Genomic DNA, 14850 nt, shown 5'->3' on the forward strand with positions numbered 1-14850 from the left:
ACTGAAGATGCAGGGATAACAACAGATATTTGTCTAGCTTCATATAGCACAGACAATATTCTGAGTATAGGGTGGAAAGCTTTCAAATGAGCAACCTTATGACAAGTTAGGTATGTCCACTGTTTATTTTCCAAATCTCTTCAGAAGATCTTCCACGACACCTGGGAGCAACCACCTTCAAAGACAGGAACACCTAGCACTAAATGGTGCTGAGCAACGACTAAGACTTCCTACATTTATCATTCTTATAAAATAAAGCTCGTATCAGGGGCATGGGAAAGGTATAATCCGGGCAAACATTTAATTTCACATACTAAAACAATGTCAGTAATAAACTTCTAGACATTACAGCTGCATTAAACTTTTATGAAAAGTTTTGATTCAGTAATACTATTTCAGCTGCCTAACTGCAGAAAAACATTAAGAATTACCTTGGAGGTTTGTGATACTGGCAGAGGAAGTCAAATCTGTCATCTGGCACAGGTACTCGACTCTCATTTGGATCAATAGTACAGAAAGGAAAATTTTCAGCTGCCGCTTGACTCTTCGTTAACACATTGAAAAACGTTGATTTCCTATAAATGACATACAACTATTCTTAATATAGTTCAATTTAGAAGCATTTAAAAGTACTGGATTAAACCACATCTTATTTTAACCCAAAGCTGATAATGAGTTTTCCATTTACTTCAACAGCAGCAACCATTCCCTGCATTCTAGCAGAAGACACATGCATCTGGAATGTCCCACTGATGTTTACCTCTCTTCCCTACCCTTTCAAATTCCCCTAAGTACGTATATCATACACATATGTTAGCAAAAAAAAATCAGTCAAAAGCAATGCACAGCCCTACTGGCTATTTCTCACTTTATTCAAGCACAGTGAGACACCAGTAAGGATGCTTGAAACTTCTTTATTAACTAGTTTTGCCGTGACTCACCCTTTCCACATATATCTTGTTCCTTAATATTTATTTACATTGTAACACAATTTCAGTATCTAAGCAACAAAGTCAATAACGAAAAGAGAAAAAAAGCAGCACAAAAAGCAAACCAGAATAGTTAATCAGTTACCAATAATCTTTTGTGCATGTAAAGATACAATTATACCTTACGAAACTATTTTCATCCTTATTAAGTATCAGTGGAAAGAAGCCTACAAGTACTCTACTGGGAGAAAAAAGAAAACATTTTCCCTTAAACCAAGTAACAAATTACTTTGTTAGCTAGCATTTATTAAGCTAAAAGAGCAATTCTTGATTTATTAACTCCCAAATTTTCTACAATAAACATTCAGGTTGTTGTGTTTTTCAGAGCTGCTCTGCATAGAGCCAACATGCTCAAAAGTCACTAACAATTTTCTTTTAAAGTTATGTCATAACATAACTGAAAATGCTGTTTATCCCCACTGACATGCAGTACAATGCTACAGCTAATTACTTCCTTTCTGGTGTATATCTTAGCTACACCCTGAAAAAAAATTATAACAAAAACATAAGAAAGTAATGCTTCCAGCTTTAAGATATATACACAAGTTTAACCTCTAATGTGTTAAAGAGAACACAGAAACCAACAACAAAAAGTTTCACATGTATATATCCTCCAGCTAAGCAATTCATCCTCCTTTTCAGGTACAGCTCCTGTGAGGAGCCATAACAAATACAGATAAAAAGTACGAAATAAGAAATCAATTATTAACATTGCATCATCTCTTCCAAACTGTCACTTAGGCTTGTCTCACTGAGAAGACTTATTCTCTGAAGAAGTTTCAAGAAAGAAAGTCCTCTTCACTGCTAATGACATGGAACAATTAACCCCCACCTGTGCATATCACCCCAAAATATTAAAGGAAACTTATGCACGTTTGCCTAAGTATTTGCACGAAAATATGCATTACACATACACAACAGTGGAAGTAAGAAAATTGGAGAGACAAAGGACATAGGGGTTTATGAAACTCAGCAATTACTAAGACTTTTCCTTTCTTTGAACCCTTCCCTATTATCTTGTCCAGACTCGTACACACCTGCCTCTCGCTGCCAGTTCCGCGTCGCTCCACCTGCAAGTACCTCCAGCTACAGAAGGGAGCGCATCACTGAGCAGTCAGGCTCGTGTCCCTCAGCTCCCGTCCGCATCTGCCCGACCCGCGCAGCGCCTCAGGCCAGCCCGGCGCGGGGGCACAGGCGGGGAGAGCGGGCAGCTCCCCGCCCGTCCCGCACACCTACCCCACGTTCGGCAGCCCGACGATCCCGATCTTCAGGGACGTCCCGAACCTTCCGATGATCGGGTGCGACTTAATCCCGTCGCTTCCCTTTTTCGGGGGCATCTGCAAGCACAGAGGAGGCACACTGAGCTCCCCGCGACACCCCCGCGCACCCTCCACGCTCCGTCCCCTCCCGGCACGGCCCAGCCGGGGCCTCCGCCTCCAGGCAGCCGAGGAGAGACCCCCGCGCGGCGGCGGCGCCCGGGGGCCGTGCGGGGCTCCTGGCGCCGGGCGGGCGGCCCCGGCCGTGGCCGAGGCTCCGGCTCACCTCGGCGCGGAGCCGCCTCGGAGCAGCAGCGCCAGCGGCCCCTCGCACGCGGACGCGCCGCCGGAAGGGGCGGTGCAGCCGCGGGGGAAAGGTCGCGCCGGGCGGGAGGGGCGAACCGCGGTCCCGCCCCGCCTGCGACAGCGCGGCCCGAGCCCGGCCCGGCCCGGCCCGGCCCGGCCGCAGCTAACAGCAGCGGCTGCCGTCCGCAATAACGCTGCTCGCAAGTGCGCGCGCAAATCACAGAATCGACGAGGTTGGAAAAGACCTCCGAGATCACGGAGTCCGACCTGTACCCAAACACCATCTTGTCAACTAGACCATGGCACCGAGTGCCACATTCAGGCTTTCCTTAAACACCTCCAGGAACAGTGACGCCACCAACGCCCTGGGCAGCCCATTCCAGTATCTAATCACCCTTTCAGGAATAAATTCCTCCCAATGTCCAGCCTAAACCTTCCCTGGAACAGCTGAAGAAGACCATGACCTGTAATCCTGTCACAGGGTGCCTGGGAGAAAAGGCTGACCCCACCTGGCTACAACCTCCTTCCAGGGAGCTGTAGAGAGTGATAGGTCACCCCTGAGTCTCCGCCAGACTAAGGTCCTGGTCTTCTGTTTGCCACCCATCCGTCCTGCACCAGAGCAGGAACCACTGGAAAGGTCAAATACCCCATGCCCATCTAGATAAAAAGGCATATGGTCAGGAGGAGACCCCTGTAAATACATTGTGATTGATTTATAACAATTTACATGACAAATTAATAAAATAATCTAAGAATAAAATAGGTTATGAAAAACAGACGAAACATTTAGAATCCATGAAAAATTAATTGCAGAAAATGTTACAGAAGTCAGATCAGGAGTCTTCAAAAAAATTAGACATTTTCTTTAACTCAGGCTCTGCTTTGAACCATTAAAGACAGGCACCATCAAGTGTTGCCTGCTAAGAAAATTGAAGGAGAGAAGACAGTAAAAACTATTCTTATAGCATGCCCTATTTTAAGTCCATAAGACAGAATTCTCAAAACTTGAAAAAGAGTGAAGGAGTCAAGGTGAGAGTATCATCAGATATCTATCATCTCAGTCGCAGTAAAAGGAATCTAATATTGAACATATTTTTGAATTTTTTAAAAGAAAGGACACTTTTACTACACCTAATCTGAAATTATACATTAAAAATGTCTGTTACAACTTTTATATTTCAGTGACATGAGATTTTTGCAACAATAATATTGAGAAAGAGAATGCTGTATCTGTTCAGAGTTTGTCTATTAGTGTAGTGATAATAAAGTTCTTGCTGGTAATACATTTATGTAGTTTTTCTACTGTCTTAAAATCTATCACTATACACATAAGAGGGGGAAAAAAGTATATCTAGTTCAGATTCAGATACAGTTACTTAGTTGTTGAATAAAGCTAATGTATTACTACACCAAACATTCAGTAAAATAGAAATTAACAGAAATTATTATAAATTCAGCACAGCCTCAGGACCCTTCACATCCATAAGTTACAATCTTCAGTAACCAAATTTAGTTTTCTTTTCAGGAACAAAATAAAAACATCATAATTTTCCACCCTTCTAAAGTTCAAGACACTTCACAGCATTTTGCAAGACTGTTTCACAGCAACAGTACAGGATGGCTTTGCCTAGCTCTACTAATAAAGCCACAAACTTGCTGAAAGACTACTTTTGGAAAGCTTTTCGGCTTATTAAATCTTCCCACCACCCAAATATCTTGTCAGACAATCTAGGTACAATAGCTCTCTGTAGATGAATGACTTGTCTTCTTAAAACAAAAATATTTAACTTATCAGTTTGTAAGCACAATACCAGGCATAAGGCATAAGCAGTCTGATACATGAAGTAAAGAAGGGTATGTGTGTGTGTTTGTGTATACACAAAAAAGAAAGCCTCCTATAGGTATAATTTTGATTTTAGGTGTTGGGGAAAACAGCTGAACTGGAAGAGAAAAAGAAATTAAAATCCTACCTACTTTTGTTGCTGTACTTCAATGAGACTACATATGGTACCAAAGTCAGCGACGTGTGTGCCAAAATGTGCAAGTTTGAATATAAGTTTTTAATTTATGCTCTTCATTTAATGTACTGTAAAAATGGCCTGCTTCCCCCCACCCTCTCCCCCTCCACAGTTCCTATATCTAACTTACTGTTAGCACAGCCACTTCACTAAATGCAGATACAGGACTTCAAAGCATATGATTCTTTCAACTAGAAATTGACTCATGACCACGTAACACTTCATCTTACATTCTTTTGATTTCAAGATGCTTTTAAAGTTAAGGTTTGCCTTATTTGGCTGACTTTTCTATCCAAATCTGTCATAATGCTGAAAACCTCATTTTAAACTGGCATACGTAGTTTAAACCATAATAATCTTGACCGTATTACATACAAAATGTATTTTATAAGTTTAATGGAAAAAACCACCAACATCTAGAAAGCAATCATCTCAATGTCAACTCTCCAACACTGAAGTACTGCACAAATACAGCTTATTGTACAGCTGGATCATGTGCAGAAGCCAAACAGCCCTGGAGCAACTCTACCTGATTAAAAGCAATGTTTAAGAGACAGTAATAAAACAAACAGTTTATTGTTTCTGCCACCAACAGTCTTTGCTTTCTGCTGCCCAGAACATATATTTACAGCAAAGTCACCGTTAACTGCAAAAATAAGCGGTTCTGTAGAACTGAAAGAATAAAGACAGAGCCCCTGATCCTTGCTGTGACCAGGTAATATTCAGTGCAGCCCAGGGGGTGAGAAGAACACAGCTGCTTTTGTACACCCCAGCTTGGAATTACCCAGGACCCTGCCACTTGAAGGGAGCCAGATGACTCCCAGTAATAAATACACTCGGTACTAAAAAGAAACACTACTCAAGGGCATGGTCTAAACTAAATGGTGTTCATTGAGTACTGTGAAGTTTAAAGGTAGTAATCACACAGCTGAACTGTTCTTGAATACAATGTTTTTAAACATTACATTTGGTAAGGCTCAATAGTGTTTGTTCTTCTAGCGGTGTATTCAACTGATTTCATAGAGAATCTAAACTTACTCCATTCTTTATACACTTATATTCATACTACCCTTTGCATTTTATATTTACACATTTTTATTCTTTAGCATTATAATAACTGTCCTTGTTTTAATGGTAACAGATTGTTAATGGTGCTAGTGCAGCTCCAAAGATGTTCAGGACTGCTGTGGCAGCATAAAACATATCTCTCACCCCTTTCTGCGGCATCCCAGACTTTCTCATTCTAGAAGCATCTAGGGCTAGTGCAGAACAGTCTGATCTGCCACATATTAATATTTCTAGATCGTAACTCTGGAAATATCAGCTGAATTTCATAACTTTAACATGGACAATGTCACTAACAGGCATAATGCATACTGAGATGTTCATAGTGAGAACAGTGAAAGAAATTTGCTCACAAGAGAGAAAGTCAAGAAGAGAGAGGTTCTATAGTAGGACAAATTACTGGTAAATTAATAAAATTTCAGTTCAAGAATTACTACTTTAAATAAAATTTCGGTTAAAAAATGGTTGACTTTAAATATTCAGTACCTTAGCAAAATGAAAGTACTAATACAAAATAAAAATATATTGATTGATATGATTAATATTAACATGAAAAATATTAATAGGATTAATATTAATATGAAAATATGGTTAATACTAATAAAAACAGAGTAAAAAATTAAACTGGGACTGATAATGAGGTGAGCAATACTAGGGTTTTTCTAGGCCTCCAAGAGGCTAAGACCATTCTAGCATGACCTTTTTTTCTCAACAAATAAACCATATGACATGAAAGAACTGCTAAAACAAAATGAATGGTAGTGGTCTAATAAAAAGATGTAGATTTCACTTTATTTAGTGTTGTAGATGGTAGCACTGAATTGTGTATTAATCAAGTTGCTTGACAGTTGAACAACAAACAATAGTATTAAACACTTCTCATGCCTTGAAGGGTACTCTTAAACATGAACAAAGATCCTCTAATTTATAAGTAGGGAGACTTCTGTCTCTGAATTTGGACTATACCTGTGTACTTCAAAAAAAGCAAGCAAACAAAAAGTCAAAACCAACCTGCCCTGCAAGAATGCTGACTAGGAATAAACACACTGAAGGACTTATTCTTGAATCAGTTTTTTGCAATGTTTTTTTGGTTTTTTTTGTTTTTTTTTTTGAGCAATGTTCAGTAGCCTGAGGGAGGCTGCTGAACATTGGGAGAAACTGGCAAGAAAGAAACCTTAAGGAAAATAAAATTACTTTTCTATAAATGTCTCTACATTTTGTGTGGGGTACAAGTTTGAAGTTACAACATCAAAAGCTAAAATAATGTAAGTTTTGGCATTTAATGTAGATTTTTAACTGCGTGCAATTAAATGTCTATGCAAGAACAGAAGACCCTCGTTAGCTTTCAAAGATATTTCATTTTTCTCTTTTAGGGCACAAAAATATTTGTGATGTAACTTAGGATAGATAGAATGACTTCATTTATTGAACACAGCAGAAAATGTATAGAGAGATCTGCATGGTTGAACTTCAAAACATGATCTCAGGAAAAAAGCCACAAACCTCATTCTGGATCTAATGCAGATTGAGCAGTTATATTCTAGCCTCATAAGACACATTCTATTTTGATGGAAAAACAAAATGAGATACCTAATAAAGTATGTTAGTTAGGTGATAATGATACATTTTATACACTACATATTTGCAAAATGACTGTAAAATGAAAACCAAACAAAATATTGAAGGACATCATGCAGCAATTCTGGAATTCTTTTTAATTTTTTCCATATTATATTTATTCTACCTCTTAACTTCAGATTGTAAAGTATTTTATAACCTGCAAAGTTCAGATAAAAGGAATTAATCATAATCATCTACATTTCTAGAGGCCTAGAAAAATAGTTACTTGTGGGAAATAGGACAGTATTTACAGAATAGCAAAGAATTCCTTATACTCTGTAAAATCTGCAACCTCTACCAGGTCATCCAGAGCGCTCACAAAAACTGCATGTATAGCTGGATGTGGAGCCTGGTACACAAAAAGGGGTGGGACATTTTCCTCTGGGCTCATTCATTACAGCCCCAAAGCACATGAGCCCTAGAGAGATGGCAACAGGGGAACACACTACACCTTCAAGATGGGATTGCAGAGGAAAATTTCAAGAATTTACAACTGCAGTCAGCAAGTTTTGCCTCATGAAGCTATATTGTTTAGCATGAACAGATGAGTGTATACCCCAGTCCAATTCAGAAACACTGTCATAGGTAGCACTGCACCCTTAAAGAAGGAGAGGTTGACAGTTTCTGCTCTACATTAGCATCACAGTGACCCCCGTAAATACAATGGAGATTTATTCTATATAATACTTCAGTTTACATGTAAATACTAATAGCATAGTGCTGATACTGCATTCTTATGGTTATGTTAATAATCCAATCATTTCTTCCTCATAACTCAGCTACTATATTACAAAAATCCAATAAAAATTAATTTAAAACTCAGATCACACATATATAATTTTCTTTCATTTCATGGTAGTGTTCTTATTTATAAGAAAAAGTCACAATGCAATTATGCCTCACCTGTGCGCTCAGGAGAGGACCTCTTAGCTACATTGTAATTTCAAAATTCTCTATTTGGAAAAGCTTAGAAGCTCAGCAAAGCTTCACTCAACACTAATGTTTTCCCCTTAATTTACTTACAAAGTTGTTCTTAACTTTCTATTTTCAACTGTGCAGTACTCTCATCTCAGTATATGTGGGATTTGCCATATTTTAACTTAGAAAACAACCTGTATATGCACACTATTGGTGGTGCCAGCATAAAGCAAGAGACCACAGCAACTCCAGAGACCCTGGCAGTCCTCATTTCTAAAGGTGCCTTGTCACAGTCACCTTGCACCCGCCATCATCTGGCAACAATTGTTTGGGTGCCAGTGCACCTGATACAAACCTGTTCAGCAGTCAGCTTCCCAGTGTATCCCATGCCTTGTTGTCCTAAAGGAGAGTTATTCATGTCCATATCAGGAAGAGCTCACTGGTCTGCCCTGCTCGTTGCTGCTCTGGAAGATGCACACAGCAGGAGAGGATTGAGCGTTCCTGAAGATGCTTGCTGAGCAGTCAGAGCTTGAGAACACCTCTGCAGAGGAGTTCTGGAAAGACAATGAAACTCTACTACCAAACACTAAGAAATTACTTATCAAATGGTAAAGATAAAAATATCAGCATATTAAGAAATAACAGAAGATCATAGAAATTCCATTGCCTCATGATTGTAGTATTTCTGTGGGTGCAGCCAAAGTTTGACTCAACAACATGACTGCTTCGACACAGATTTCACTAAGGATTTCAGAACCCAGATAAATTCTGGAAAGGGATTTTCAGCCCCAGTTTAACTACTGGGGGCACTATGCAATTTTCTGCCCCAATGAAGAAACACAGGAATATAGCCTACCACAAATAACTGTTTTTCCGCCCAACCTAATCTACATCATGTTTACACTTACTCCAGTATTTTTTATACTAGAACTATGTACTTTGTAAGGCAAAGGACAATACTTTGTAAGGCATATATATATATTAGTATATTTATATCCCAGTCTCCCTTTTAAACCAAAACTTTGCCTTATAAAGTATTTTTATTCCTCTCAATAGCTTTATTTAGATAATCACATCTTTACTACAATGTAAAAGAAAGGTTTGTGCATTGGCAGCAAGCACATTGAGAACCCTAAAGTAGAGAAGAACTACTGCTGATCAGCTGTGGGAAGACACTGAAATAACATCAGTGACCTGCAATGAGAACAAAGACGTGGCCACTCGTGACAGATGAAAAAACCTTTAATAGTTTAATTTTTTACGTAAGTGAAACAGATTGATACCGTCTTTCTTTATGACACTGAAATTTGCCTGTCACAATGAACGTTCATAGGGAAGAGCAATCTTTATCAGAGAGGTACTCACTTGCTCTGTTCTTGCGCTAAGGATTCTACACATTCTATAATATGCCAGTCACAATTTACAGGGCTCCTGACAACATCATCCAAGAAACTATACATTTGTGCTGGTCTTGGTTAAAAATCAGGTTTTTTAAAGTGTGCCCCTTTGTTTCTGACCATAGGCTATCTGATGAGAAGTGAATACAGTTGTCAGCTGGTGGGGCAAAATTTTTTAGTGTCAAGAATATGAGAATCTCTGAAAGATCCATGGCCTGTACTCATGGCTGTCTAATACGAGTGGACAGTTTAAGTAACTTAGGAAGGAAAGTTTATTTCCTGATTGAATAGAGCTTTTACTGTCAAGTTAGTTATAACTGTTATTCTTTTTTCACTTCAAGATGGACAATAATACTTTCCTGTGCATTACATAAACCTAAAGTGGAACATATTATTAAGGATTTGAGGTATCTAGCTCTTTCAGACTGCTTTAAAAAAGGAGTCAAAGACTGCTACTTGAAGTTATACAAGATCCCTTTAAGGTATTTGTAGAACATCGGACAACAGAGAATAATCTTCTCTGCTTATTTTCCTAAATATCTCTTCTATGAACCATCCTTTTATAATAAATGCGTGCACTGATAAATCTTAAAAAAGAACTATAGAAATATTAATTATGTTGTGATTGTTTATCGTTTTTCCCATAATAACATATTTCGTGTATTCTGTTCATTTTTGGGAAGGTCTTATGATCTAATCTCCAACCTATTTAAAAGAAAATGCTTTGTGTGCCATTTTGTACTCATGGTCATTTGGAGTTCTATTTCAGTTTCATTAATATTGATGGAACTTGTCTCTGCACTCATTCTCAGCAGATTCTTTGAAATTAATCTTCAGCATTTACTGTGATTTATTTCTGTTTTCTGCTTCATCCCTGAATCCAGCTCTTCTCTAGTTAATTTTGTTTTCTTTATTTTTATCCACTTGCTATGACGGTTCTACTACTTGTGCCACTGTGGTGTGTCAGTCCTTTATGGGATCCCTGTTTCGTCTCTGCCTTTCACTGTGATTTTCCATCATTATGGGCCTCTTGAATAAAAATGTAGCCCTTGTTTCTGACAAAGTCCATGTTCCTTTTCTTTCTGTGTGATTTTCCATCATTATGGTTCTTAAATTTCTTGAATAATGATATATACTATGAACAAATGCATGAAGCAGTAAATGGCTTCATCAGTGTTTTCTAAAATATATCTGCAGCTTTTAGAGCATACAGTGTGACAGCAGAGTCTGTGTCATGTTTGTAAAAGCATGATTTTTAAAGTGTATTTTGTAGACTATTGATGACTATGCTGCTCTGCATTAAAAATTTGCCTTCTTTCAAATATTATTTACTTCTCAGGATAATGGTTTCAAAAAGATAGTTGAGGAATAAGTATTAGCACTGAACATCTTTGTTTGAAATGGTAAAAATATAAACCCTTTGTAACATTTATGACAATAGCACTATGTTATGGGACTAACAGAATTCTTGCTAGGTGTTTTACATGAAGGATGTATGAACAGATGTCAGAGTTCTTATTAAAACAAATCAACATTTTAATTTGAATCAGCATATCATAATAAACAATCAGAATAAATGCTTTAAAAATATATCTGCAAAAATGTGATAAAAATTGTACTTCTGTGCTGATTAGTTACATTAGCGTTATGTAAACCAAAACTATGAAAACGAAAAATGTAAAGACATTTAAAGTTGAACACCAGTTCGCCAATTTGAACAATGGAAATCTTTAATATGCCATAATATAAATTGTGGTAAAAATAGGAATCGAAGTATTATAAAATATTTCCTACCTTATTTGATAGTAGTGGAACAGTAATTTAGTCCACAAAGTGCTTTTGTGGTTTAAAAGGGGGGAAAAATGTTAATTACAAAACACTGACCAAGTATGTCAGTGATTTCAGCATTACTTTTTTTTTTTAGCATAATGTGTAAAACTATATCCATTAGTATTTCATTCTGGATAACAGATGGAAAGCTTGAAGGTCTTAAAGATGTGGAGAGGCTTGCCAAAGTAGACCATCATTTCCAAAAACATTTATAATGGTATTTACAATTGGCTACAGTCTCTTACACCAAAATAAATGGGTCTTGTGGTATTAATTAGAGAAAACCTGGTTCCTATGTATCCTGTTTCCTTCCATTTTAAATGTAAGTATCAAAATTCCTTGAAGTTCTCTAAGGAAGCGAAGTGTGAAACGGCCCTGTTGGTGGCTCCAGCTAACTGGCATGGGGCTGGAAACACTGTCCCCTTCTCACCAGGGCAGGTGGTGGCCTGGAGACGGTGAGCCACCCACAGAACTCCAACTAGGCGATGACAGCAAGAGCAGTGGGAACAGCTTCCCCATAATACCCGAGCAAAAAGAGCAAAGAAGATTTGGCAATGGCAACCTGGATTAGCCAAAAATTATTCACTGCCAGAAAAATCAGTAGTGACAAAACAGGTGTGTGGTCAAGCTAGGTAGCTAAGTGACAGCAGACTGGAGATTAGATTGTGTGATCTTCACAGAACTAGGAGCTGGCACACCTACAACCTCACACCTGAGTGTAAACATATCTCTCAAAAGACAAAAAGTCCCCAGTGAGGCCCTCTCCCACAGGTCTATTCCCAGCACCTGATCCCAGGCGACAGTCCTGCCCCAACACAGGCAGTCAAGCTCCTCAACCAGTGGAAAAAGGTTGTCATGACATAAGTGACCCCTTATGCTTCACTGGGGGTCCTGACTCAAGCAGCTTTCAATAACTGACACTCCTTACCTTGGTGCTTTGGTACAGCTGAGAATGCTTCTATGTCCATTTCTCTTCCAAAGAATCAATGACCGTTTCATAATGTTTGTATTAATGATTTCCTCTTACTCCATTCCCTGACAATGTGAGCATAGTGCCTCAGTGACAGCTATTTAGCTGCACTGCTGGTTCACTGAAAATCCTTGGGAAGATCACTAATTTATGACATGTATCTGCCAAATGATGATCCCACTTCAATTTTCTTCCCTCGCAGTGTTTTGTAGATTGGAATGCGTAGGTAGGTGGCCAAGTTTGAATAGCTGTGTTATGTTAGTTCAGTAACAATGAAGTGTCATTATTTTTTGGAGAATGTTAGTAACTAGTGTATGGCCTGACAGATGCATCTGAAACATTTACAGACTCCGGGAAAGGAATCTACAGTCACTCACAGAGCTGTCTCCAGCCATTCTAATGAGAAGATGAAATTGGTTTGCTGCACAAAGTGGGAGAAGACTTAATAGAATCAGTCACAGTTTTAGTGCTACCTCTGCTCCAATAACCAATTTATAACCTATTTTCTTAAGTAGATGGTTGAGAAAAATATTACTATTTTTTTATCATCCAGGTAAAAGGTACTTCTCTTTTCACTTTATCTGGGATAAGCTTTGAAGTCATTTCTCAAATGCAAGTTTCAGTCCATCATTAAATAATAACTTGTATGATTGCTTCACTTTTCTTAACTCTTTCACTGGAAACATACCTGCCCTTTCTGAATCTGCAAGTTCCAGTCCTCATCAGTCTTTGTTTCAGAGTACTAATAGCACAAATAGTATGTATAGACTACTGTCCCAATCAGCCTTAACTTCTATTACAGAAAACAAAAGTTACAAAATGTTTCAATGTATTCAAATTTTTTTCCCTAATTCAGCAGACTCAAGATGACATTCTTAATTTTACTATGTCTTGAGAGACATAGTAAAGAGACAAACTGTCTTGTTTTCAAAGCAAAAGAATAATTAAAAGACACAAAAAATAGAGATTCACACTGTAAAAAATAGGCTAAAAATGAAGAAAATATACTTCAGAACAAAAATAGGGGCTCACACATTCATTTTCATGGCTCACTGAATAAAACTCCAGATTATTTCACAGATGAATCTGACATAAAGTTAACCACTTTCACTGCAGTTGTCTGTGATACTTCTCACATTAGCTAATGTTTTCTGCATGATTCCAGCAGAAACATGGGCTACTTTTAAAGGCATTCAACAATCAAGGAAGATCCTGAGTCACTGAAAGTGCATCCCACACAAACCTCAATACACTTCCCAACTCAGATTTCCTCATAGGAAAATAGTAATCATACTTTGCCTATATCTGCATATTTTTGAATCATTCATGTGTGGCAACATAGGAAACATCCTATCAGTTCACTTGCAGTCTCATGGGTCAGGTATTCAAGAAAATTAGCAATAGCAGCAGCAACAATTGAGAACTCACCTATCTGCAGGGCAGTGTAAGAACTCCTATTGATTCAGGTGATTTCAAGTCTTTCCTGTTATTTCTTCTGTAATTTCTGTGGGGTTTTTGTTCAGTGCTTGGTGCCTTACTGGATTTCAATCAGACTGAAATAGCATTTGCCTCAGGAGTCTTTCAAGCTTAAGATTCCCACTTCTCTGGAGAGGTGTACTGTGAAGCACAAAATGTCTAAGAACAGCATTCAGTCTAGAAAGAGATGATGGTCACCAGTGCAAGTACTCACCTCACTGCTGTGATAACACAGGTAAATGATGTCCACAGAACTGAGGCTACGTCTGCTATCAGACTGACAGGTGTACTAGCCACAAAACTACCTTTAATAGCCAGATTTATTAAAAAGAACATGTTGTTTGTAACATACACAAATCCCAGCCACCTCCTCAGTCTGTACCTAAAAGTATGAACAACAAAGTAATCATGATACACAATCCACTGCCCAAAGTTAGGAGAGGAGTAAGGCAATTAAAAACATGACTGGTCTCTTATCTAGCCTTATTACACTTACCACCTGCTTGAGTGCCTTCTGCCCAGCTGAGGAACATCAAGCTGTCTTAGAAACACCCAAGCAAAGGCTTTCAGGAAACAGACAAAGCTCAGGAGATCTTTGGCCTAGAAAAGAAAATCTAGGAAGCTTCTCTAGTATTTCAGGAAACTACAAAATTAGTGAAAACCATTAATTGCGCAAGGGATGTTCTGTAGATGAACCTAGTTTTTCAGAAAATTTCCAGAGATTCTTTCAGAAATAATCAGCAGTCTGTGAATCACAAACAGTGCCTGGGAGATGCTATGTCCAAGAATATAACATGCAATCATTATATTTACCAAATAAATATTTTCTAGTTGGACGTTTTTCTTACTTCAGAGGTCAGTTTAAAATCAATACTATCTAGTACACAACATAGCATTATATGCAATGCACTCAGTTTATAAATTAATTTCAAAAGTATTTTTACTTCTTTTACTTTCTCTACTTAAAATTTAATAAATATATATGCAGCCCATATTCAACTATCA

At 38.2% G+C, this 14850-nt stretch overlaps 1 protein-coding gene across 4 annotated transcripts in view; it reads right to left on the bottom strand.

Annotated features, from left to right (window-relative positions):
- OLA1 (Obg like ATPase 1) overlaps positions 1-14850 on the bottom strand; it is a 127159-nt gene that overhangs the window by 90081 nt on the left and 22228 nt on the right. For 3 of the 4 annotated variants that reach the window (XM_072932262.1, XM_072932261.1, XM_072932263.1), the window contains 2 exons: positions 2226-2326; positions 432-575 (listed from right to left, as the gene is read on the bottom strand). In XM_072932262.1, the coding sequence (XP_072788363.1) occupies positions 432-575; positions 2226-2326 (245 nt within the window). Of the gene's footprint in view, positions 1-431; positions 576-2225; positions 2327-2531; positions 2675-14850 lie in introns of those variants that run through there. The other variant, XM_002198957.6, reaches the window with a different exon arrangement.

This window comes from Taeniopygia guttata, chromosome 7 (assembly GCF_048771995.1).
Source record: "Taeniopygia guttata chromosome 7, bTaeGut7.mat, whole genome shotgun sequence".
In the NCBI taxonomy this organism is placed as follows: Eukaryota; Metazoa; Chordata; class Aves; order Passeriformes; family Estrildidae; genus Taeniopygia; species Taeniopygia guttata.